The 27,980-nt window shown below is 41.6% G+C and overlaps 2 protein-coding genes across 2 annotated transcripts in view; one reads left to right on the top strand and one right to left on the bottom strand.

Moving 5' to 3' along the window:
- LOC311229269 (amyloid-beta A4 protein-like) overlaps positions 1-2,720 on the top strand; it is a gene marked incomplete at its 5' end in the record, with an annotated part of 75,419 nt that extends 72,699 nt beyond the window's left edge. The window contains one exon of the mRNA XM_084315334.1: positions 325-2,720. Coding sequence (XP_084171460.1) covers positions 325-426 — 102 coding nt within the window. The 3' untranslated portion in view covers positions 427-2,720. The remainder of the gene's footprint in view (positions 1-324) is intronic.
- Positions 2,721-3,374: 654 nt separating this feature from the next.
- gabpa (GA binding protein transcription factor subunit alpha) lies at positions 3,375-27,980 on the bottom strand. Its single transcript, XM_084314494.1, has 11 exons — positions 27,701-27,980; positions 27,407-27,570; positions 25,692-25,793; positions 24,889-25,033; positions 24,260-24,344; positions 21,789-22,013; positions 18,170-18,364; positions 14,485-14,541; positions 11,232-11,357; positions 9,148-9,340; positions 3,375-4,129 (listed from the first exon to the last, which is right to left on the bottom strand). Exons 3-11 carry the CDS (start codon positions 25,766-25,768, stop codon positions 3,907-3,909), a joined length of 1,326 nt encoding a protein of 441 aa, XP_084170620.1. The 5' UTR covers positions 25,769-25,793; positions 27,407-27,570; positions 27,701-27,980; the 3' UTR covers positions 3,375-3,906.

The following is a 27,980-nucleotide window of genomic DNA, read 5'->3' on the forward strand; positions in this document are numbered from 1 at the left end:
CTATAGCTAATCCATATGGTCTATATATCTAGCTACTCCATATGGTCTATATATCTATAGTAATCCATATGGTGTATATATCTATAGTAATGCATATAGTCTATATATCTATAGTAATCCATATGGTCTATATCTATAGCTAATCCCTATGGTCTACATATCTATAGCTAATCCATATGGTCTATATATCTAGCTACTCCGTATGGTCTATATATCTAGCTACTCCGTATGGTCTATATATCTAGCTACTCCGTATGGTCTATATATCTATAGCTAATCCATATGGTCTATATATCTAATCCACATGGTCTGTGTTTATGGCAGGTGGACGCAGCAGTGACTCCCGAGGAACGCCACCTGACGAAGATGCAGCAGAACGGCTACGAGAATCCCACTTACAAGTTCTTTGAGCAGCTGCAGAACTAAGGAGCTGCTCTCGGTTACATCCTTTTAGACGTACTCCCCTCCCCCCCCCCCCCCCACACCGTACTGTGCACTTTGTTTCATTCTGGTTCCTCGTTCCTTTAAGCTCCTACCCTTTGTTTACTCACAGCGTCGAGGGGAATGGACAGGTGTGTGAGGCGTCATCGTAAAAAGGCTGCGCTCATCCTGTTCGGAGGTTATAGGGGGAAGCCTTTGATCTAGAATACACACCCATGCAGGGGTTTGGGATAAATGGGAGCGGCCAGCAGCCGAAATAGAACAAAAGCGGGTCATTATCGGACCCCTGATTTGTATAGTGAAGCGCCTCGACGTCCACCTGCAATTGGGTCAGACAAAGGTATCATTTTTCACCTGCACATTGTAGCCAATCACAAAAGACATAAGTGTTTGTACAGAAAACTCAACACCATCTCGACAATTTATATATAAAATATATACATATTATATCAAATCATTCATCAGTGGTTCAGACCTCCCTTGCAGTACTGCACTCACAGCTCAAAGAAGGTATCCCCCCCACCCCTGGAACCCTTAAACCCCAGCATTTAAACCCCCCTTCGCTCCCTCATTGCGCTCCCGCTCCCAGATGACAGCTGTGCTGTGTGTTTAGGTGACATAACGACACCCAAGAGCCGACGATGGGAGGAGGGGCTCCTTGTGCGCCTCCCCACAGGATTAAACCCCCTAGCGTTTCAGGTTCCTTTTAAAAATAAAATACGAATAAAAATACAAAAAGAAATAAAGGAGAGAAAAGAAAAAATATATATATACATCATCAAAAGATGAAAAATATAGAATGTTTTTGTTATTATTTTCTGTGTAATGTATTGAACTAAGACAAAGAGATTAGCTGTAAGTATAGGTAGTGCATGGCAATATTGACGACGGATACAGCATTATTGTACGTCGGCGGTCCCGGGCGCCATCACACACCGGGACTCATCCTCCTATTAGCAGGATTGTACATTTCTAGTGTCTTCTTTGTGATCTTGTGATATGAAGGAAGAAGAAAATATAGGGGGTCTTTTAGAATCTGTTCTGCTTTGTCACACGGAATCTTTTTTGCTCTACATCTCCATGCCATCCCTGTGTGTTCGCTGCATGGGCAGAATTCTCTATCTCTATGTAATATAATATGACGTGTAATAGTATCCGAAAGGAAGTCAAGTTGTGTTATTGTTTGCGTTCTATGCACTCCAAGTGTTTTTTTTTTTTTTTTTTTCTCGAATCTTTGATTATTACTGATATTACTGCTCTTATACTGAATGTTTATTCCCTCTGGTCATCCTGTCCCACTGGTTCATCAGCTTTGGGTCGGAATTGAGATTAGGGTGTACTGTTGGTCCAATTTTTGGGATTAGGGGTGGGGTGGACTGGATGCGTAGCTTGTTTTTTTTAGTTTTTCCTCCATTCTCGACTAGATCCATTCCAGATTTTGCATTACACTTCTCCTCTTGTCTGTAAATATTTGGATCCTTTAGAATGATCCAGGTCCCAAGTGATCCATGTGGTCTTTATTTTTCCAAGCCTAAAATTCTCTGGTCTCTGCATCTTTTCAGTCATCGATTCTCAAAAGCCTCCCTGACCTCCTCCCGCCTCTCTCTGGTCGGCTCTGGAGTTACGGGAGAATGCGATTAGGACGATGGGGATTTATCAATAGGCCAAGAGAGATTAACGACTCGTAAATCTAACTCAACCCCCGGAGCTTCCTGTATACACTCGCTGTCGCACCCCGTCCTCACATACACATTCTATTTTTCTATAATTCCTAGGTTGTTTATACATGTACAGTGTTCTCCATCAGTCCCTCGGACATCCCTCTCTCGTCTGCCATCGAGTCTCTGTTGTCGGACGTCTCGCGCCTCCTGCTCTTAAAGCAGAGGCAAACGTGGACTTGAGGAAGTCGAGTATCACCGCTAAGTCACCGGCATCATGAACTACGGGGAGGATACTATAGGTATATTGAGACAAGAGACAATACCTACCCCCCCCCCCCCCCCCGGAAGTCAAAATACAACCTCCAGTATACATGAATGTGAACATGCATATCACAGATCTACTTACCTCACCACACCCACACTTTTAAGCGAAGCTCTTAAAAATCAGGTGAATGTCTCAGATGTGGATACACAGCTCTCTGGGTATCAGTGGAGGAAAATGTCAAAGCGAGGTCTTTTCTTTCTCTCATTAACTCAGTGACCCCCCCCCCCCCATGTAGCTAAATGAACCATTTGCTTAGACTGAAAACAGCTTTCTACACTCACTATCTCATCAAATAAAATTTTGAATGTACATACGTTTCTGACCTTGTGGATTTTTTTTCTCCCCGTCTTTGACTAAAGATAGTTCTCATGGTGAGAACTTCAGCATGAATATGAACTAGTATCTATGACTGAATGATTATGTATATGAATGAGTACATGTAATGAATGAGTATGTAGTGTATGTGTAAATGAATGAGTATGTAGTGAGTATGTATGTCGTGTATGTAAATGAATGAGCATGTGTGTATGAATGCGTATGTAAATGAGCATGTATGAGTGTATGTATATTCAAGAGTATATGAATGAGTATGTAGTGTGTATATGTATATTCAAGAGTATATGAATGAGTATATAGTGTATGTAAATGAGCATACGAGTATATGAATGAGTATGTAAATTAATGAGTATGTATATGAATGAGTATGTAGTGTATGTAAATGAATGAGCATGTATGAGTATATGTATATTAAAGAGTATATGAATGAGCATGTAAATGAATGAGTGTTGTGTGTATGTAAATGAATAAGTATGTCATGTGTATGTAAATGGGTGAGTATGTAGTGTGTATGTAAATGAATTAGTATTTATGTATACATGTACAGAAGTCCCTTCCGCTTCTCCTATTCTGAAGTGTGAATGAGCTGAACAGAAACCCAGTCCATTAGGAAAAATGCTCGCCACTTTATTCCCCCTGGTGGACAAAAAAGGGTCCAGCAACTCTGGGAACAAGACACTAAATAAAATACAAAACAGATCCTCTAGAAATGGAAAATATGAAAATAGTATACACTTATCAAAAAACATGAGAACCGGTATATACAATGGAAATGATACTAAACTACTACAGACGAGGAAGACATGACGCAAAGCTCATAATTGGGTTTTCAGTCACACACACACCAAAGACATCCAGGATCTCAATCATCACACTTCCAACACACATAGTATCCATCTTCCCTTGCAATCTGAACGGGCTCATCCCATTGGTTGGAAAAACAAAAACAAACAAAAATAACAATCACCCCTCCACCTGCCATAGTCCAACTCTCGTCAAGAGATGTCGTCAACCCTCACACACTGATGGTGGTGATCGTGGTTATGATAAAAGGGTCAACTGATCCTGAATCAGCAGTCGAGAGCGACCTCTCATCCGGTCCAAAGAGCGTGTGCCATGGGGCCCCTCCCCCCCCACCTCTTTTCAACTGTCCTTGTCTAGTGTGGTGGTGGCCAGGGTCACCGTGGTGATGGGCTGGCCAATCCCGTGCAGCTGCATGCGCGCCAGCTTCTTCTGCTCGCACTCCGTCACCAGGGTGTTGAGCTCGGCCGCGCTGTAGCCAATCAGAGTCCTCAGGTCGCACACAAACTTGTAGACGAAGCGCTTGCCCTGTACCTTGCTGATCATGTCCCCGTCGTAGTAATATCTAGTGGGTAGAGATGTAAACAGAGGCATCATTATCTACAACTACAGTAGGTAGAGATGTAAACAGAGGCATCATTATCTACAACTACAGTAGGTAGAGATGTAAACAGAGGCATCATTATCTACAACTACAGTAGGTAGAGATGTAAACAGAGGCATCATTATCTACAACTACAGTAGGTAGAGATGTAAACAGAGGCATCATTATCTACAACTACAGTGGGTAGAGATGTAAACAGAGGCATCATTATCTACAACTACAGTAGGTAGAGATGTAAACAGAGGCATCATTATCTACAACTACAGTGGGTAGAGATGTAAACAGAGGCATCATTATCTACAACTACAGTGGGTAGAGATGTACACAGAGGCATCATTATCTACAACTACAGTGGGTAGAGATGTAAACAGAGGCATCATTATCTACAACTACAGTAGGTAGAGATGTACACAGAGGCATCATTATCTACAACTACAGTAGGTAGAGATGTACACAGAGGCATCATTATCTACAACTACAGTGGGTAGAGATGTAAACAGAGGCATCATTATCTACAACTACAGTGGGTAGAGATGTAAACAGAGGCATCATTATCTACAACTACAGTGGGTAGAGATGTACACAGAGGCATCATTATCTACAACTACAGTGGGTAGAGATGTACACAGAGGCATCATTATCTACAACTACAGTATGTAGAGATGTAAACAGAGGCATCATTATCTACAACTACAGTGGGTAGAGATGTACACAGAGGCATCATTATCTACAACTACAGTGGGTAGAGATGTAAACAGAGGCATCATTATCTACAACTACAGTGGGTAGAGATGTACACAGAGGCATCATCTACAACTACAGTAGGTAGAGATGTACACAGAGGCATCATTATCTACAACTACAGTAGGTAGAGATGTACACAGAGGCATCATTATCTACAACTACAGTAGGTAGAGATGTAAACAGAGGCATCATTATCTACAACTACAGTAGGTAGAGATGTACACAGAGGCATCATTATCTACAACTACAGTAGGTAGAGATGTAAACAGAGGCATCATCTACAACTACAGTAGGTAGAGATGTACACAGAGGCATCATTATCTACAACTACAGTGGGTAGAGATGTACACATATGAGAGGCATTATCTACAACTACAGTGGGTAGAGATGTAAACAGAGGCATCATTATCTACAACTACAGTGGGTAGAGATGTACACATATGAGAGGCATCATTATCTACAACTACAGTCGGGTGCATAAATATTTGGACATCAACACAATTCCCATATTTTTTGCACTGTACGCCACCACAATTGATTTGAAAAGAAAAACTATGTGCTTCAGGTGCACACTTTAAGCTTTCATTTGAGGAAATGTACATGCAAATCAGGTGAACGGTGTAGGAATTACAACAATTATGCCTCCCCTTTTTTAAGGGATCACAAGTAATTGGACAATTGGCTGCTCAGCTGATCCATGGCCAGGTGTGTGTTATTCCCTCATCGAGCCGATAAAAGGTCTAGAGTTAATTTCAAGTGTGGTATTTGCATTTTTTATCTGTTGCCGTCAACTCTCAATATGAGGTCACACCAATCGCAAAAAGACCCAGAAGACCATAGAAAACAACTGTGGTGGATGACCGAAGAATAATTTCCCAGGTGATGAAAAAGCCCTTCACAAATAGGGTTGGCCAGATCAGTTGGTCAGAACGAGAACACTCTCCAGGAGGTAGGAGTATCTGTGTCAAAGTCAACAATCAGGAGAAGACCTCACCAGGGTGAATACAGAGGGTTCACCACAAAATGTAAACCATTGGTGAGCCTCAAAAACAGAAAGAAAACATCTAGAAAAATTTGTAGTAGTGTAGACAAATAAGCGCGGTGCTTTGTCCACAATAGCCGACAAGGTACACCCTCAACCGCCAAGCACGCTGGACGCTACACTGAGTGGTCCTAGCCTAGGAGCTATCAAAATGGTCCTCGCTGAGCTCATCGAGGCGCACTTTGAGACTTACCGCCTAGCAGTACCAGCCGAGATAAGAGCGGCCATACAGTCCTTGGATAAGAAGGTAGAAATGCTCCACACAAAAACCATAGACAATACCAATGAGATTATCTCACTCACGAGGGAGGCTAGCCAGAAGGACCAACGTTTGCAACGTGTCGAGTTGGACCTAGCTATCAAGCTAGCCGAGCTGATAAAGATTCAAGCTAGGCTCACCGAAGTTCAGTCTCACGAAAGACGGAATAACATAAGAATTATCGGTCTACCAGAGGACACTGAAGGACCCCATCCATCAACAGATTTCTATACACTCTTACTCAGGTCCACATACAAGAACCTCCCATTAGATATAATTTGGCGGGAAGACATTCCAGAACTGGACCCTGAGTTTGATTGGGATGATGTCTGGACTAATATTACACTGGCCTCCCGTAACCCCAAAGGTGAAGGTCGGAACAGGGGCGGATGGGGGCTCGGGATGTTTCACTTATATATATTATATAGTATGTATGTGTATCCATCGTTAGGCGGGTGTGGCTTAGTGGGGGAGGGGTATCGGGGGGGGGGGGGGGGGGGCATGGTTACTGTGGTTCGGCCACGGAGGGGGGAGTCTTATGTGTCGTGGGGTTGCTGCGCGTGGAGTGGTTTTTTTTGGGCCCTCGGTTACTGTGGTTTTGGCGGCCTAAAAAAATTCAATATTTGTATCGTGACAATTACATTTTGAATTTATAGTCATGACTCAATGAGGCATCATGAGCATTACACACACACACTGCAAACTAAATGAATAGGAACTACAACCAATTGCACGGATATATGGAATAGACTAAGAATAGATTAACGAACTCCAAACTTGGATGACTCACAACTTCCTCAAATTGAACAGTGACAAGACGGAACTTCTCATTATTGGCACCAAAACCACCCTCACCAGATCCGGACCCATCACACTCACCATCAACGACTCCACCATCACCCCCTCCCCCCTAGTCCGAAACCTTGGTGTCCTCCTTGACCCCACCCTCTCATTTGACCGGGCTGGGCGATATGGAAAAAAATCATATCGCGATAACGATATGATAATTTTATTTTATTTCTCGATATCGATAATTATCGAATTGTTATAAGTATAAAAAAAATTAAAATTAAAAATTAAAAATTTTAACAACAGATGTATGTTTATTTTGCAGCAATTCTTTGTCATTGCCGCCATCTTTAGTGTTACATCCCCTCACACTCCAGTTCTCAGGCTGCAGCTGGTTTAAAAGCTAAAGTAAACCGGCTTCTCTGCTGGCTGTGGCTCCAGAGGAGTTGAACAGTTCTGGCTCTGCTAGTTTATTTTCGATCTTTTGGCGCTTTTTTGGTGGACAAACCACCGCACATGTGCACTGTGACTCGTGACTGGAGTCTAGTTCTGCTAGCACACATAGCCTACTGTGTACAGACTGTTTCAAAATGTATTTTAAATTAGAAAGCAAACAAAATAAATGGACAAGAGAAAAAGAAATCTGAATTTGGTCAGTATTGTCATTTGGACAAGCAAAGCCATTACTTTAAGTTGCAGGCAAGAAAGACAAGTCTGTCCACTGTCTCTGGTTTTAAAACTGCCCTGTTGCAGGTAAAAAAAAAAATAAAAAAAAAAAATATATATATATATATATATATATATATATATATATATATATATATATAAAAAAAAGATTTTTCGATTTTTTTTTAATTTCGATATTCGATATCGATTATTAAAATATATCGCGATATTTATCGTTATCGTTATATCGCCCAGCCCTATTTGACCCCCACGTCCGCTCCATCGTAAAAATATCTTACTTTCACCTCCGCAACATTGCAAAAATCCGTCACTGCCTCTCTCACTGCTGAATCCCTCATTCACGCCTTCATCTCCTCCCGCCTGGACTATTGCAACTCCCTCCTCACCGGTATCACCTCCCGCTCCCTCCATAAACTGCAAATAGTCCAAAATTCAGCCGCCCGCCTCCTCACTAACACCAGCTCCCGTGAACACATCACTCCTGTCCTCCACTCTCTCCACTGGCTCCCGATCAAACACAGCATAAACTTTAAAACACTACTCCTCACCTTCAAAGCCCTCCACAGCCTGCCCCCCCCCCCTACCTGACTGATCTCCTTCTTCCCTACCGCCCCACCCGTTCCCTCCGGTCCTCCTCCACTGCCTCCCTCACTGTCCCGACATCCAAACTCAAAAACTTTGGAGATCGAGCCTTCTCTCGTACTGCACCCCGACTCTGGAACTCCCTCCCCCAGTCCATCAGAGACTCCCCTACACTCTCCACCTTCAAAGCTCGCCTCAAAACCCACCTGTTCTCGCTTGCCTTCAAAATTCCTCCCAAACAGTCCTTAAGAATACGGCGCACAGCGGTCTGTCCGACTTAAGACTGCCTTTTCGAGTTCGTAAATCCACAAACAAATGTACAATACGAAGCCGTTCGAGAATGCCGAATAAGTACGTAAATCGAGTTATGAAGGAATTCCATGGTAACTTTCACGTATGTCCGTTCGAGAATGAGGACCATTGACTGTAAAGGATTTGCAACAAAGTATAAAAAGTGACAATTTGATTTATGATTATTAGTTTGTCCAATTACTTTTGGTCCCTTAAAAACAGGGACCACACACATTATTCACCTGATTTGGATGAAATATCAAATATTTATGGACCCCGACTATATAGTATATCGCGGTGGTTTGAATACATAAGGTTGGGTCCTATCTCTCTCTCACACTCACACACACACACAATTGTCTTTTAATACCCTTGTGGCTGATTATTAAGAACAGTCCACCATTGTGGGAAATTAGTCTTCTCCGGAGTCAAGACAAGAAGATAGATACCAATTTCCTCTCTGTGCGTTCAGTAGAAAGCTATCCAGCTGCAAGCTAACTTAACACAAATTAATGGTATCGGTTACGGACCATTTCAGACAAACGTTGGTGTGAGAACGTGGCACGGCGAGGCAGAGAGACCAACCTGAGGGCTCGGCTGAGCTTCTCGTAGTTCATGGTGGGCTTGTTCTTCCGCTGGCCCCATTTCTGTGCCACGAGCTCGGGCTGGTTGAGTTTGAACTCTCCCTCCTCGCCCACCCAGGAGATACAGTCCCTGGCATCCTTGTCCGTCAGCAGCTCCAACAGAAACTGCCACAGCTGGATCTGACCGTTGTTACCTGGGAAACGGGAAGTAAAAAGGCTTTTTTGAAGCGGTCGTCTCCGAGACCCCCCGCAGTACGGTCTTAAGTACGGAGGTTCAGTAGTCTCAACTGTTTGATGGTTGAGTAGCGGTATAGTCTTTCAGTACAGATGTTCTGTTTGATGGTAGAGGAACAATATAGTCTTTCAGTACAGATGTTCTGTTTGATGGTTGAGTAGGCATTTTTTGGGTACCCCTTCAGTAATCTTAAAATAGTCAGATGTGTACCGTCTTCTGGGTTTTATCGAGTCTGCTTAGTCAAAGTCAAAGTTATGTTTATTGTCATTTTTCCATTGACATGGAAGCACGAGATACAGCACTCAGGTCTCGGTTATAGCCATTTGATACGAGATAAACTAGAATAAATAAATAGTACTGATCCTCATGACAGACATACAAACTGATTAAATAAAAATCCAGTAAAAAAAACAAATCATTCAATAAAAACTGTCAATTAAGAGTGAATTGATTCAATAGCAAACTAATCCATTTCAATAAAAACCTAGTCTAATTCAGTAAAAACTGATTTAATTCAATAAGACTAATATGATTCAGGGCGGCTACGTGGCGTAGTGGGCAAGGCGCTCGCCACGAATGACGGAGACGCTGCCACATTGCTTTCAGTTTAGCTGGTCGTTCATACTAATACACATTGGCCGTATTAGGGGGTGGGAAACTGATGGGTGGGGATCGGGCGGTGTGGACAGCGACTCCTACAGGTCGGTTGGTGCGCCTGCGCAGTAGAATCAGGAAGTGTCGGGGGCAGCGTGAGCCTCCCACGCGTTACTCCTCGCCACTGAGAGATCGAGCTGCGCAGGTGAAAAGATGCGACTGCTGTTACCTCAAGTACCGGAGGGGACTTGTGCTATGTATGACTTAGTCCACATTGCAGCCGGCTTGTGGGAGGCAAGAAACAGCGTTCGTGACAGGGGAGGGTTGAATTGGATGATACGAAATTGGGATGGGAGAAAATATAGAAAATGGGAGAAAAAGTGGATAAAAAAAATACTAATATGATTCACTGATTAAAAGATTAAAAGAGATGGGTGCGATAAAGTGCGATAAAGTGCTACAGTGCAGTGTGCAGAGGCATGGCAGTGATGAGCTGCGATGAACTGTTCAGTAGTCTCACAGCATCCGGGAAGAAGCTAATCTTCATGGTTTAGCATGGTTAATTTCAGGAAATGGATTTATACTTTACTCCCAAAAATTACAATTACCGGTAAAGGCATGACTTCACTGACGTACTCTACAACCAATTGTGGAAGCAGCTCATTTAAACCCCTATGCCAACAATGTGTGTATATTAAAAAAATAAAATAAAAAATAAAAAGGACCAATCAAACAAACTATTTGGTAATTAATAGGTGATGGAAACATCATTTTAAAGTTTGACAGGACTTACTGTCAATCTTTATCACACAGAAAGACAGATATACAGTATTTGGGGTGTAATGGTACACGTACTGTATTCGTACCGAACCATTTCAGTCCAGGACCTTCGGTTCAGTATGCGCTGTGTACCGAACGAATGCAACGTTACTTTAACCACTAACGGAACGCACGTCCCAAAATATAATTTGCGCAAAGAGCCGGATGTTGTTCGTTCAGCACACGCACACCACAGAGATTACCTGTCATTTATCATAGCCTCATAGTAAAGCAAACGCTAACGACAAGCCAGAGCTAGAAGACCTACCTGATTTACAATAAAGTGCTAAAAACAGAAAAGTAGGCTACTTACATTCTTGATGCTAGAACTCCCAAAATAGCGTTAGCATAAAAAAAGAACATAGGCCAGCTGTAGTTTACATAGCTTGCATACAACTTTGTCTCGAGGTTCCACAAGTTGGTGTAGACTAAAGTACCTGTGCGGTTGCCAGGTGAGCTGCGCTCCTCTCCCCCTGAAATGCGTGGTGCTCTGGGGCCTCGGCTCTGCTTCAGTACCTTAATGGTGGTGGGCTGGCTCACTGGGGCCGGGATTATCTGTACCGCTGCAGCCACGGACAACAAAGACAGGAAAAGGACAGTTTTACAATCGGATCTTTAAAAAGGTGCTATAGATAACATTCAGCCACTAGATGTCGCACTAGCATGTTTATCCAATCAGGTGCATTCCACGTGGAGAAATGGTATTGATTGATTGATTGAAAACTTTATTAACAGATTGCAGAATGGGTACAATACAGTACAGCTCAATACTAACAGCCGCTAAGAGGATGAAGACCAGACAAAGACTTTCATCTTGTCTTCCATTTTCAATTCATCAAGACAAATATACGGTACTGTGCAAGAAAAAGATATAAGAAAATATACATCCGGGCGGCTGGGTGGCGTAGCGGAGATTGCGCTCGTCACCAATGCAAGAGACTCCGGTCTCGACTCCCCGAGTCAGCGTTGCCTGCGGCTTGGGCCGGTCGTCATACTATCTCAATTGGCAGAGGTAGCGGGTGGAAAGTCGATGGGTGGGGATTGGACGTTGTGGACAGCGACTCCTACAGGTCGGTTGGGTGACGCCTGTACAGCAGAGACAGGAAGTATCGGGGGCCACTGAGAGTCCGTGCTGTCTGGTGAAAAGATGCGACAGGCTGCCTCCTCGTGTACTGGAGGGGACACGTGATGCAAGGCTTCTATCCTCACTACAGCCGACCAGTGGGAGGCAGTCTAGCAACGTTCAAGACAGGGGAGGGGAGAATTGAAGGGGAGAATTGGCGATACGAAATTGGGAGGGGAGAAAAAATAAGGAGAAAAAGTGGATAAAAAAAAAATATATATATATATATATATATATACACATCCGAAGGGGAAGAAACTGTACATTGTGGGATTTTGACATTTACCAGGGCCAGTTTCTAATTGCAGCCACCCGTAGGTGTTCTTTGAGAGCGGTTTTGAAGGAGGGTAGGGATTCACATTCCTTTAAGGCTGTGGGTAGGGCGTTCCACATTATTGTGGCATAATTGCAAAACGTGTTTAGTCCCTTGTTTGAGCTGAATCTGGGTTGAACGTGATTTGTGGAACTCCCTCTGGTGTTGTGGTTGTGGACTTCACTGATCTTTAGGAAGTATTTCGACAGGTACATGGGTACCTTGGTGTGCAGGGGTGCAGGGGTTCCAAACCTTTTCAGGCCGGGACCCAGAAAATAAAGGCGTCAGAGAGCCGCGGCCCAATGCACATCGTCAGGCTTTTTTTTTTTTTTTTTTTGCCAGGCAACCGATTTTTTAAGGCAAATATCACTTCAATCCTATTAACACTTTGGTCGCCAGGCTTATATTCTTAATAAACCATCCCACGCCAGCTCTATTTGTCTATGGAGAAGTTCCCCTTCTTTGCAGGGCTATAACTTTTTAAATTGTATTGCTAAATTGACATTACTATGGCCCATTCAACATCAAGTATCTATTGTTCAGGGTGTAGCAACGTTATACTTTTTCATTCACATATTCATACTAAAATACGGTCTAAAGTATAAGTATGTTTTTATCGTTTTCTGCAGCTTTCTCCAGAACGTGATTTATAGCCCTAAATGCATTATATTGATGATTGTATACAGTTTGATAGCAATCAGCGCGAGATAAAAAAATTCAAATGGACGTGCTTCTAGAAGTTACTACTTATCATCTGATGTCGACCGGATGGGGGGGGGGGGGTCGTTTATAATTCCGTGGCCAACGTTAGATGATTCATCTAGTGTGGGTGATATGATCATCAGAGCAGTTTATATCGAACACGTTAAAAAATAACGCTGAATCTTACCCTAGTCTCCTCGAGCCGTTGGGCGATGAGCGTGGAGCAGAAATATTCCTATTATGGGATGTAGAAATATGCGATCCATCTCCAGGTTGTATAATAGTATATACGTCCAAATCATGTTGTTTATTGAGTTATTGGTAACGGATTGCTATCCATTGCGTCTAGCTCGAGTCCTGGGACTATTAGCGAGTGATCGGACCGAATTGGAATGAGCACCAGCTTCCATTTCCTGTTTCCTGTCTGGGCGATCCGCCGATCGGCCACCAGATGGCGCTCTTGAACCGTTGGAGAGTTGAGAGGGGATCAACACTAGATCTCAAGTCTCCGGGGGAGAAATATGATTGCGATCACAGATTTTTGAAATATTGATATCAAAGACGTGGTACGGCGTCTTTGGCAGAATGAGCATGGCGAGGAATGACGTGGTAAGGCGTTTTTGGCGACCATAGTGTTAAGTTAGTTCAAGTTAGTTATTCATTTATATGTGCTATTTATGAGAGGGCTAACTTGTTGCAAAATAATAATGATAATAATAATAATAGCCTCATTAAAATACTATTGTTGCTTCGGTTGTTCAGCGTTTTATGTGCATAATCTGTTATTTAGTTTGAAATGTTCGTTGAAATAAGTAGATTTTTCGTTTTTGTTTATTTATTAAGTTAATATAAAACCATATAGTCACATTTTAGAATACAATAGAATAGAATTTTAGAATACAACTAGAAACACTGTCCTGGCCTGCTTCTAAGTTCAGTGGCCTAAAGAAAAAAGCAAAAAAAAAAAAAAAAAAAAAAAAAAAAAAAAATTATTTTTGGAGTAAGGTCAAGCAGTAGTCTGACCAGTTTGTTTTGTGATGTTTGTAGCCTGGTTTTTAGGGCCTTTGAGGTGCTTTGGTAGGGAGGGGATATATGCATGCAACATGTAAACAACATTAATTTTGCACCTGCCAACATTTTTTGAATGATAAATTAATTATGGAAAAGCAATACTTTTCTTTTGCATCTTTCTAAAAAGCTCTTTAAAAAAATTAAGAAATTAAAGATCAGCAGCTTAACACATTGACCGCCAGCAGCAGGGGGCGCTGATCCCCTTCATCGCCAGGTCTTTATTCAATGGATATAGTTTTAGACTGCGACATTTGCGAGTGCTTAAAATATATCTTATATTATATCTATGGGTCTAATAACGCCGTCAAGTCTCAGTGAGTTGCTTCCAGTCAACATGCCAGAGAGATTGTTTTTTCATCCGTACATTTCCGTTTTATACCGTTTTGAACAGAGTATGGTTTGGGTGCTTTTCAGTAATTCCAGGAAAAAGACGAGAAAAGGGCATACATTTAAACCCCCTTAGAGCCGATGAGAAGCTTACGTTGATCAATGGTAACGGTGCCGTCCTGGCCGGACTGGTCCTGACTGGCCAACACATCTGAAATAAACACACAGTAAACAGTAATCAGTATGACTCCCCAGTCCGGTTCATATTGACCAGGCTGCGATTGTCCTTTCTAACGTGAACAAGATGTACGGCTCCAATACATGTTAATATGTAGGGATGCACAGATATGAACATTTTGGCCGCTACCGATAAACATTTCTGTTATGGCCAATAACCGTTATTACCAGTGCCAATATCATCTGTATACATATCATTTCTATGATGAATTTTGTACATAAAATTTTTTTACTCAATAATCAGTAAGCCCGATGGGCCCGGTACTGGGTCGAAATCTATTTCACACCATAAATATTTTCAGCACTACGTTTGTTTACCATTGATTTGAAGTGTTATTAGCGAAATATTAGTTTATAGAAATCTCAGCGCTATGCATTGGAAACCGGATGAATTAGATGCGAGGGAATGACGGCGTCATGAAATCATTTGTAGTCCTAAGAAAGAGGAGACCCACGGCTTTCGATGGACGTCGAAATTTCATAAAACTACACTACCCAGGGCGGCTGGGTGGCGCAGCGGACTAAGCGCTCGTCACCAATGCGTGAGACACTGGTATCGAATCCGGCTGTCAGCGTTGCCTCCGGCTTGGCCGGCCATCATACTGGCTCAATTGGCAGAGTCAGAGGGAGGGAAGCCGGTGGGTGGTAATCTGGTCGTAAAACAGCGACTCCTACAGGTCGGTATGGGCGCCTGCACAGCGAGGAAGGGAGATGGTGAGGGTAGTGAGAGCCTCCCACACGTTACACCTCACCAATGAGAGTCCGCGCTGGCAGGTGAAAAGAAGTGGCTGGCCGACTCCGCATGTATCGGAGGGGACATGCGATAGTATCCATCAACCCTCCCTAGACCGACCAGTGGGGGGCACATGCGAGCAACGACCAGGAAGGGGAGGGGGGAATTGGCACGACTAAATTGGGATGGGAGAAAAAAAAACACAGAAAAACCGGAGAAAAAGTGGATCAAAAAAGAAACTACACTACCCAGCTCACACAAGCCTCTGTCTAAGCTGGAGACGGCATTTTTTTAACGTTATTTTTATATTTATGATTATACCTCTCAGGTCCATAGATGTCCCTAGATACCAAGAACATGCAAATGGACCTGTATTTTTATGCGGATTTTCAGAAAATATGGCTAGGGCTTAAGAGGTTAACACATTGGGCGCCGGGGGTTGTGCCCATCTTATACCACTCTCTGCCACCGTTGAAAGGCTATGGAGATGTTTACCTTCTTTGCAGGGCTATAACTTTTTTAATTGTATTGCTATATTGACATTACTATGGCCCATTCAACATCGATTATCTATCGTTCAGGATGTGGGAACGTTATATTTTTTCATTCATACATTGTTGTGTTAATACCTTCGAGAATATAAGTATGTTTTTAATCTTTTCTGCTGTAATTCCAAAAACAGTACCGGTAGTTATAGGCCCTGAAGCATATATAGATTATCGATTGGCGTTTCTTTCCCATACACGCTATATTAAAAAATTCAAATGTATATGATCGGTATACATTATGCTTCATCATGCGTGGAGGAAAGGGGGGGGGGGGTCGTTTATAATTCCTTGATCATCAGTAACGGCTTTATTTACTATGGGTTGATATATTGATCAGACTGTTTGCGAACAAGGAAATGCACAATCGGGTTGAAAATAACGTTACTGCCCGCTTACCGTGCGCCGATGAGACTGGCGGAGAAAGATCCCAATTATTTGACGCCGATCACCTAGATCCATTTCCGGTTTGTATGGCGCAATAAACGCGAAATCATATCGATTATTGCGTTATGGCAGCGATCCATATGCACTATAGTGTTCGTCTGTAGTCCCGTAGCGAGATGTGACTGTCGGAGGAATTTCCTCGACGCACCGATGACACTTTCCGTTTTTTTTTGTGTGTAACTCGCCCGACCATCCACCAGGCGGCGGTATTGAGGTGTTGCAGTCCCATTTAGGGTCCCGCTAGGGCACCGGGGGTTGGGTGCATGAATTATGAATGCCATGGCGAAAAAGTTAAATATTGATCTCAAAAACGCTGTACAGCGATGTTGGCGGTCAACGCATGGCGGGCAATAACGCTGGACAGCGTTTTTGGCGCTGGATGTGTTAAGATAAGTTATATTTTGAATGACATGTAGCGCGTGTTATGACTTTGAACGTCTGCCATTACCACAGAAAAGACGGCATATAAGTAACGATATGATGCATTCGTCGACTCATCGTTGCAGCCGTAATATCTGCCCAGTTTTGGACCGACACCAATATACAGTATGAAGAAATCACCATCATCAGCCAATAGCGATTCGATGCATCCCTATTGATTTTCTGTACACGTGATCTCAAGAAGGTGCTGAATGAGCTCAGTGGCAATTTTTCACGTCTGGTCAATGTTAGCATGGTGTTATTCACCGTCAAAGATTAAAAAAAAATCAAATAATAATAATATGAACATTTATATTCTCCTTTGGTTCATCCCAATTTACTCAAGAACATGCAAATGGACAGTATGACGAAATCACCATCATCAGCCAATAGCGATTCCATGCATCCCTATTGACATGCCCACGCATTTCAGAGGTACAGCTCCTCCTTCAGCGAACACCTGATGGGTTGATGGAACCATTTTTCCTTTTGAAACTGACTGTGATTCCAAGGATTGAGCACCAGCAGTCCATATCGACCGACTCTGGTCACTTCTTACTGCACTATGTCAACTTCCTAAATCACACCTTACAATCGAATCTACGCACACCTAAAAAAAGACACTGCCCTTAGTAGGGCTGTGTAGTGATTGTAATGGTACATAATTCACCCATGGAACTATTGTTAGGAACATTCTAGAACATTAGTCCGCCCGAACAATCTGGAACGTTTGTGATGATGTCATGGCAGACATTCTAGAACCTTAGTTCTGCCCGATCATTCCAGAACGTTGGTGATGATGTCATAGTAGGACATGCTGGAACGTTGGTGATGATGACTAGAACCTTCTAGAACCTCTAACATTCCTATTTAAGCGGTGGCAGTTCCTGCCACGGCATTCTGTTTATCTTTCTAGTAATGTATTGTATCTTGTAGTTGTGCTGATGAATATTAAAGGAGTTACCTTCGACTTCAGGACATCGCCTCAGACTCCTGTCTCTCAGCACTACAGCTGCACGATTAATCGATTTTAAATCGAAATTTGGAATGATGCAATTATCAAATCACAATTTTTTTTAATTTTTTTTAAATCGCAATTATTATTATTTTTTTAAACCAAGAAGTCCCATTGAGATACAAGATCGGTTTGGGAGAGGGAGGTAAGGGGTTTCAGATTGTGTGTTGTGAAGTTTAGACTTCAGAGAGGGAGAATAAAGTACAGAAAAAAAGGTACCGTTGGGTACCGGTATCGATACCCAGGTAAAAAGTAACATTTTCAAAAGACCCATGCGTAGGCCAGATGCAAGCCACATTTTACAATAAACATCTGATGGAGCTGCTTAAAAAAATATATAATTATAATCGCAAATTTAATCGCAATCGCAATATCTGTCAGAAAAATCGCAATTAGATTATTTCCCAAAATCGTGCAGCCCTAGCCCTTAGTCCCGACTTACATTTGCGCAGCAGTTCCAGGTGGCTCCAGAGGATCTCCCCGTTCGGCACCTTCTGGAGGAACTCGTCCTGGGTGAAGGAGCAGAGGTCCCGGCCCGGGATGTGAATCCCACCTACTTCCATCTCGTCAATGTTGAACTCCTTCATCACCCACACAGCCCAGTGAATGACCTGGTCAGCTGACCACAGTACAGGGTCTGAGGAGATAGAGAGAACGTGTTAAATATAAAACTAAAATAAATAAATAATACGACATGGTCAGCTGACAGGGTCTGAGGAGAGAGAGAGAACGTGTTAAATATAAAACTAAAATAAATCAATAATACGACATGGTCAGCTGACAGGGTCTGAGGAGAGAGAGAGAGAACATGTTAAATCTAAAACTAAAATAAATCAATAATACGACATGGTCAGCTGACAGGGTCTGAGGAGAGAGAGAGAGAACATGTTAAATCTAAAACTAAAACAAATCAATTAAATTACATGGTCAGCTGACAGGGTCTGTGGAGAGATAACCAGTGGTGTCGCGTGGGTAAAATAACAGGATGCCAAAAAAAAAACTATAAAAAAAAAAAAAAAAAAAAATGTATTATATTTAAGCCAAGCAGTCACCATGTACACTACAGTATGGCTCGGCGGCCAGTCAAACCAAGCAGTCACCATGTACAGTATGGCTCGGCGGCCAGTCAAACCAAGCAGTCAACATGTACAGTATGGCTCGGCGGCCACTGCCAGTCAAACCAAGCAGTCAACATGTACAGTATGGCTCGGCGGCCACTGCCAGTCAAACCAAGCAGTCAACATACACAGTATGGCTCGGCGGCATTACTACTATGAACAAAACAAAGCCAAGAGAACAGTTTTGACTCTTCAAATAAAGTGACTATTTATTTTTCCAAATAAATATAATTTGAGTCAATCACAAAATTCACAATCCGTCAACATTAACAATGTGTTTCCCTGAACAATGAGTGAACTAAAAACCAACAGGGATTGTGCTTTGTCAGCAGATAAAACATTTGACGCTATAGGAGAGGAGACTGTTGTGGTCTTGGTCCATGAAACAACTATTACTTGGCATTTATAGGACAGCACTCACGCCTCAAAAAGAATTAAATAAACCAAACAAACATCACAGGTACATATGTCCAAATTAACCTGGCTACTATGGAGGAATAAGTGACTGCGTATCCGAGCCCCTGGCCACAAATGTACAGTCTCCTCACCACCGGATGTATATTTCTCTCCCACCCACCCACCCCCTCCTAATGTACAGTCCCCTCCCCATCATATGTATACTCTGTCAGGATCTATGAGTAACAGTACTGTATATTTGGATACCTATATGTCCCTTTGCCATAAATGTCATGTATGTTGTGTATGTCATAAATGTCAATATGAATTGAAAATGGGGGACCCTGATGTAAACAAGACAAACGTCTTTCTCTGGTCTGCATCCTCTTAACAATTGTGTGTATTGAGCCGTACTGTATTGTACCCATTCTGCAATCTGTTAAATAAAGTTCTCATTCATTCATTCATTTGCTGTCTCGTTATAACACAAACAGCTACAACCAAGCTAGCTTGGTTACGTTAGGTAGCATCCAAGCTAGCCTGATAACGTTAGTACTTTAGCATCCAAGCTAGAAACTGCTTAGGCTGCTTACCTGGCCAATAATGTGGTCCTACTCCTGGACAGATAGATTTGTTAAATCATAATATCCACAGTGGTGTGCTGTGCTGGTCCTCAGTAAATGTCCCGCCGGCAAAAAATAAGTTGCTAATAAAGTGCTAATGTTTGATACACTACTAGATTCGAACGCGCAGACAGAGGGGCTGACGTTCAGACGTTGTTTTGTCACGTTAGGTGGATGTCAGGTGGAAACGTTCTGGACTGGCAAATTTGAAGACGCTAGACTACTTGACTGTCAGATGGCCCCGTGTTAAGACGTGGGAACCCTTTTATTAAGCTCGAATCTTATTGGCTAATAATTGGTTCTGGAGTCCATAACCATGATGGTGGACGCTTGAAAAAAAAAACTCCCCTCTGCTCTATATTCTGCCAGAGCTGCAGTGACTGAGCTGCAGTGAGCACAGTGACTGCCAGCCTGCCTCAGTGAGTCTGACAGTGTTAGAGAGGGAGAAGGAGAAGAGGGAGAAAATTAAAAAAAAAATTATAACACAGAGATGAAAAATAATGATTTTTTATTATTATTGTAAACTATATAAAAAAATATATATATTATTTTTATTTTTTATTTTAATTACCATTTTTTACTGTTCATATTTCTAGGGAAGCATGGCTTCCCTTGGCTTCCAGGAAGATTCGCCACTGGAGATAACATGTTAAATCTAAAACTAAAATAAATAAATTAAATTACATGGTCAGCTGACAGGGTCTGTGGAGAGATAACATGTAAAACTAAAATAAAATAAATAATGACACGGGCAGCTGACCACAGCACAGGGTCTGAGGAGAGAACACAAATGTAAAAAATAAATAAATAAAAAATTTAGTTGGGAATTGGCATAACGACTAACAGTGGGATGGGAGAAAAATCGGAAAAAAGGAGGGGGGGAAAAGATAATAATAAATAAAAATAAATTCAATAAAAAACATTTGATAATTTCTTTTGTTGAAAAAAAAAAAAAAAAAAAAAACCTGGCTTGATTCCAATTATTTAGGCAAACACTGGATATGGATGCTTCATAAAGTCTCAAGATTTGCAAAAATATTTGATAATATTTCGGTAATTGTAACAGGTATTCAAATGGGGAGAGACCACACCATCAGTCCAGTGTTAGCTACTCTGCACTGGCTTCCGGTAACATTTAGAATGTTATAGGTGGTCCTCCTTATATACAAAGCACTAAATGAAACAGGACCAAGCTATATTACCAATTATCTTGTCCAACTATATGTGCTCCCAAGAACATTACATTACTACTGGTTTATCGAAGGTTCCCAACCACAGCCAAAAAAAATCGGGGGTGCAGCTGTTGCAAATTATGCACCAAAACTATGGAACGCCCTATCTATGGACATTAGGCAGGCTAGATCACTAAATATTTTCAAAAGTAAGTTAAATATTTTTCAGGAAGTTTTAATTCTCTGCTCATTTTACGCATGTCCATAATTATTCAAATTTTATTTTATGTCTATTTTGTGTCTACATCACTCCTGTGACATTTTGGGCTGCAATTCTTGTATGAAAGGTGCTATACAAATAAAGTTTATTATTATTATTATTATATTAATTATTTAAATAGGGTAAACATAGACAGTAATTTCAATCAACAATTTCAGATGGATGCAGTTGGATTTCCACATTCATACGAATACATTGCATTGATTGAAATAAAATACATATGAATTCAAACCTTGTGTATACACACACACACATCTTTATATAATTATATATACACACATTTATTATAAATTATTTATTAACTGATCTATGGAAACGAAGTCACCCCATCTAATTTAAATAACGACATGACATGAAAGGGTAGAAAACGCTGCTCGAGGCTAGTAGTACTGATCGACTACTGACTTTTTCATCAACTTGAGATCATTCCCGGGGGAATGTCGCTGATAAGCGTCCTTGGTTTAAACCTCACCATATGGTATTCCCAGGCGGACCTGCTCCTTGCGGTACCCCTCCAGGGCAGCAGCCCAGCGGGTCACCTGCTCCGAGGTGTCGTCGGTCAGGGCCGAGCGCTCCACGGCGATGAGCTGCCCCTCCTCCACCAGGGTCCCCTCCTCTCCCGCCGCGTCCGGGTCGATCACCACCTCCACCGTCTCCACTGGCTTCACAATCTCCAGGATGTTGAGTTTCTCCTCACCTGCACCGGGACAGAGAGAGTACAGGGGCGTGCCATGTTTCCCCCTGAATATTCCACTCTTAAAGACAGCCCGCCCGAAAACTTTTCACAATCGGAATGAGAAAGGTCTCTATTGCCAAGTAGTTTACACATACAAGGAATTTGATTGTCATTTTTGGTACAACATTAACAGACAGACAATTATGGTAGAATAAAAATGTTTAAAGGTATAATAAAATAAAATGGAATATAAACTCAATTAAAATAGAGGCACAATAGAATATAATTTTAAAATAGGCACCCTTCATAAAAATGTTAACCCCCAAATTTCGCATAGGGCTAAGCAGTATTGGAGAAATTAATTACACAATAATCATAAGGACTTTTTTGAGAGATTATGATGTGGTCTTGTGAAGCCTGTTGAGAAATGTATTGTCATATTGTTCTAAACAAAAAAACACAACGTATATATAGAGAGAGAGAGAGAGAGAGAGTGATATATCATGATATCTGTATGTAGTGGCAAGTCACATGTTAAATAATCCAATTGGGGTTTATATTGCACGGAACTGCATGGTGATATAACGTGTGATGTCAAACACTACTACTCTGTGAAATATTTCAGATCTCTCAATTTGTGATACATTTTAGTTAGTATTGACTCATTATTACTTTTTAGACAAAATAATTGTGTACCACAATATTGCAATTTCTAAATTGTATCACGATATGATCCAATCATGAGACAATAAACTGTAGCATCGTTGCCTGGCCCTAATATCACAGAGAATATGTTGTATATTTTCTTTGCATATTGCTTCTGAATTATTCCATAATTGTCTTTTCCTTGCATTTTCTTTTTTTGCAGTCTATATATCATATACTAGTGGCCGGCCGATATTTCACATTTTTAGATAATCTGCATCATTTTAATGTGATCTCTTGTAACTGTAAGGGACCGTTTTGGGGAAGTGGTGAAAAAGTTAGTTTGGAGCCCTGTACAACAATTGTTACTCAGCTGAAAGAGTTGTGCCCTTCCTGCTGACTTGTACAAAACTTGCAAGTCACTTTGGATATAAGCATCAGCTAAATGACTAAATGTAAATGTAGAACTCACATGCACCCTGCTATTAACGTTTGCCTAAATTTCCTCCGTCACCGCCGTCTTTTGTAAAAGTTGACACGTTACAAATCGAATCTAAAACTGTTACTGGCTAGCGTTATATATATATATATAATGTATAGAATAATGCAGTTGAATGGCGTCGCTTCCGACATACTGTACCCCACTCTCCCTTAAAGGGGGCTTTTTTCAGTGTCTAACATTGTATTATAGTAATAGTAGTTAGTATCAATGTGTCTGTGTCTCTAAATACCATATTGGCGGATTGCTCTCATTCAGGTCCGACCATTTCCTGCTCGATTTAATCAGGTCGTTCTGATTCGACTCGCAACGTGACGTTGCGAGGATGGAGCGGATAGTGATTTGATTGGCTCTGTGGTTGGAGCCAATGCCTGCCCACAACCTAAGCAGCCCACACAGCGATAGCAGAGCGAGTGGAAAACATCCTCAAACAGCGAGGCAGATAGTGAAACCCGACACCTCGACTGCACTCTGCGAGGGAGAGAGATATAGAGGGCAGCGTTTGTTTGTTTGTTTAGAGAGAGAGAGAGAGAGAGAGAGAGAGAGAGAGAGAGAGAGAGAGAGAGACGGGAGCACTGAGAGAGAGAAGGGGACTTGGTTATCTCACACGCAGCTGTTTACACAGTTCTCTCTCTCTCTCTCTCTCTCTCTCTCTCTTTCTTTCTCTCTCTCTCTGCCACTCGCAGACTGTGTGGATGACTGTCAGTCAAAGTGCTTATGGGCGGAGCCAGGCCAACAGCCTGAATACCAAAGTGAGAAAATTTTGGCTTTTGAGTACTTGATTAGAAATATAAAACAATGAATTTTTTTTAATAAAACCTTAGAGGTGTTCCATTGACTCACAGGAATTGTGTAAAGTTGCCCAAATAGTGCTAGGAATAGCAATGCAGGTCCCCTTTAATTACTAGTCACATTCCGAAATCTACAGCATAACCCAGTGTATTTGTCTATTTCACTAGAATTCATTTAATTGCCTTAATTTAGGGTTATGGTCAGGGGTGTTGTGCCATTATGATGTGGTCTTGTGAAGCCTGTTGAGAAATGTATTGTCATATTGTTCTAAACAAAAAAACACAACGTGACCCATCATCTGTGTTCGAAAAGGTTTTGAATAAAGCTCTACCTGGTCTGGTGATGATCTGTAGACTGAGCTGCACGGTGCCATCTGTCTTAACTCCTTGATCGAAGAGGCTGTGATCAGGGTGCAGCTGGAACATGGCGGAAAATAAACAGAAGAGTCATAAAGTTCAGCTGGAAGACAGGCATACAGGTGTCACACTTCTATCAGAAAACAGAACAGTCCTAAACTTCAGCTGGAAGACAGGCATACAGGTGTCACTCACACTTCTATCAGAAAACAGAACAGTCCTAAACTTCAGCTGGAAGACAGGCATACAGGTGTCACGCCTATCAGAAAACAGAACAGTCCTAAACTTCAGCTGGAAGACAGGGATACAGGCATCACTCATATCCGTCCCTGTAGGAGTCTGCAGTTTTTCAACCCTCCAAGTGTAGGTAGCCTATTCCCTGCTAATATTGCAAGGGCTTGTACTTTTGCAATAAGAGGTCAAATCAAAATGACTTTATAAAAAGCTGCAAATCACTGCAAATGTATCCTTTGACTTGATTGTTTTTCCATCCTAGTGCTACAAATAAACACAGCAATGTATGCAAATCGCCTCGCATTTCCCCCTGAAAAGCAGCCACAGAAATAAAGCATTTCGGTCTGTATGTCGTGCACTGTATTAGTACCTGAATATCCTGTAAACAGATATCGTATGAATCCAACGACACCTGGATTCGCGGCTCTAGAAGCTTCTTCAAATTGCCGATCGGCTCATTGATGTCGATGTCCTGTTGAATCAAATCTGACGCTGTGATGGTGTGTTCTTCAACCCTACAGGATGAATAATAAAAGAGGGTTAACTTAGACTAGGGTTGTGTTAAAAAAATTAAAAAATCAACAATTTCGCCCAGATAAATATATATATTTTTCCCATTTATTACACACACATTTGTCATCGTCTGTTTCATCTATTGTCTGTTTTTTTTACTACAGATGGAAATTAGCCTCCGACTATAACTTGGCATGTTTACATGAAAATGTGCATTCATATGTACCATCTGTTCCTATTTAAAATAAATAAATAAATAAATAGAAAATAATAATAATTAAAAGTACAATCATATATGTCCATTATGTAAAATCACATGTTAAATAATAAAATTGATGTTTGTTGTATAGAAACGATTGGCAATATAAAGTGTGATATTTTACCTCAGATGTCATTAGTATGTGTGTTATCATTAATTCAGACAACATAAGTGTCTACCATGATATCAAAATATAATAATTTAGACGATAAAAGACGATAAAACAATCGTATTGAGTTATTACCCGGCACCAAAAATGATCCATCTCTGGTAACAATCATATTGAATTATTACTCAGCTCTTAAGACATGCAGCCAAAATGATGGGTCTCTGGTTTCAATTACCGGTATACATTTTCTGCCAGCACCTCAGTATGCAAGTCACAATCACACAGAGCTCACCCTTCCTCCAGACAGGCCTGTTTCTCCTGTCCGTCAATCTCAATCTCGATCATCTCCTCTGTCTCACTTTTAGACATGTTCTTTCGAATACCAAGAGGCAAGCTGTTGTAGAAAAGGGGGGTGGGGGAGATGGGTTATATTATTTCAGAGGGGCGTAGGTGAAGAGCACTCAACAGACAGAATATCGACAAAGAAAGGATTATACACATATCATAGCCTGTAGATAGATCATCCAAATCATATAGTAGGGGTGTTGCACAGTGTTTTTTCTTTGAGACCTATTCAAGTGTCTACCGCAGTCAAATGGAAAAAGTTACAGCAAAGTAAAAACAGCCATCTAGAATAAAATCTATGAATGAATTATATTGAATCGTGAGATTCCCAAATCACTAGTTCGCTAATTTGAGGCCGAAAAAGACTTCTGAATAGAGATGTATAAAAGTTGTGTGTAAGACATTATAAATACAGTCTATTGATATTATTCTGACCATATTTAGGACGAATAGGTGATGTCTATATAATACAAATACATCATCATACGTTTAACTTTTGATCATTAACCCTTTCACCGCTGCACTACCAAACGGTTAACCCTTTCACTGCGACAACACACAAAAGGGTTAACCCTTTCACTGTCACACACAACAGCCGGTTAACCCTTTCACTGCCATATACGACAGAAAGGTTAACCCTTCTTTACTATCACACAACCGATGGTCTGTAATTCCATAACACAAATGGGGGACCCTGATGTAAACAAGACGAAAGTCTTTCTCTGGTCTGCATCCCCTTAACAACTGTATTGAGCTGTACTGTACATTACTGTAACCATTCTGCAATCTGTTAATAAAGTTTTCAATCAATTCAATCAATCAAAACACAAACAAGTTACTGACTGTGACTTTATCAAAACGGTTGTGTGATGTAGGCATTGTCCTGCATTAAAAAAAATATTAGTACAGTCAGTGTCATCATGCATCTCTCAACCCAGAGGCCTGTTCAGCCTCGACCTCTCCTCGGTGCTCTGTGGCTTCAAGTGCTGCTGTTGAGCCAAATCGAGGGCGAGGCCTCACTCCCGTCTGAAGGCCCAAATCATGGCATGCCATTTAGTATATATACATATTATTTAATAACGTGGGAATCAAAGAACCCCCACCGGCGGGGGGAATAATAAAACTTAAAAAAAAAGAAATATTTAAGTTGGAAAGTAAGACGTTGGTTTGGTCTCTAAACTGAACGGTTAGAGACCGACTGGACTGCGGGGCGAGGCGGGGCGTCGTCCTCCCGTCCACAAAACACCCGTTTAATGGACAATAACGAGACATTTCACTGTGTTTCAAATCGTATTAAAACCACAACGGTCTAACTTTTAATGTATGAAAACTTTTGAAACGGAAATGGAATAAACGGAAACTAAAGGCAAACGGAGAGGAGCCGGAAATCCTGGCGAGGTTTGCAGCGTTTAGACTTCCGAGGCGCTCAGGACGATAATAACACCACAGATCATTCATAATGCGGCACATAACACACGATCCAGTTGTCATTTTGCATCGCGGTCATACTTACATTAACATTGGTGTAAACATCAAATATGGCGACGCGGGGGAACTATGGATTTAAACGCTATATTTGTCGGGTTTGTACAATAATAACCTCCTCTCCTGCGGCTCCAAGTGTTGGAGTCGGGCTGATTATTATTAAACTACAACACTCACCTTTTTACACAACTGGCTCCGAACAACAACGCTTCAACGATCAAACCGAGATGTGTTTTGTGCAAGTCGTGGAGGAGGGGGACTATATTCGTGGTGCTAACAGGCGGCTAGCAGAGCTCCATGTGCGGCGGCCTCTCTCTTCCAGGCGGGCAGCGGCTCGGCTTCTGGAGCGACAACCAGAGAGCGGGAAGAGCAGAGAACAAATAAACCTGCTGTCCCCCCAAACTTCAATTTGCTCAATGTTTTAGTCACTTATTATAAGTAGGTATTTAGCCTCTTGATATGTAAACATACCTCATCCAATTCAGGCCTCAAATGGTTTAGTTAAAAAAAACTATAGTCAGCCTTTTACTCGAATCAAATTCATGCAAGTTTACTCCAACACACACAGAGAGAGGGCGGGGACTCTATAGCAGCAGCTAGGCTGAAGTTAGCTGGTGCAAAATGGTCTGATTTGAGCTATTTTACACATAATGCTAACGTCACAAACTACTGTATTTGCAAATCTGGTATGTCATAAATGTCTAAATGTAGCAGTACTGTCTATCTGTATGTAGTGTATGTGGTATCATAT

The sequence above is a fragment of the Notolepis coatsorum genome, assembly GCF_963971535.1.
Source record: "Notolepis coatsorum genome assembly, chromosome: 5".
Classification (NCBI taxonomy): Eukaryota; Metazoa; Chordata; class Actinopteri; order Aulopiformes; family Paralepididae; genus Notolepis; species Notolepis coatsorum.

What these genes read in the sequence shown, in the direction of transcription:
- gabpa (XM_084314494.1), bottom strand. Translation starts at nt 25,768, where the DNA reads ATGTCTAAAAGTGAGACAGAGGAGATGATCGAGATTGAGATTGACGGA. An exon ending in CCTGGAACTGCTGCGCAAAT is followed by an intron (nt 14,542 to 18,169) that starts GTAAGTCGGGAC and finishes TGTTTATTTCAG; the next exon opens with ATGTGTTGGCCAGTCAGGAC. An exon ending in CACCGTTACCATTGATCAAC is followed by an intron (nt 11,358 to 14,484) that starts GTAAGCTTCTCA and finishes CCGTGGCTGCAG; the next exon opens with CGGTACAGATAATCCCGGCC.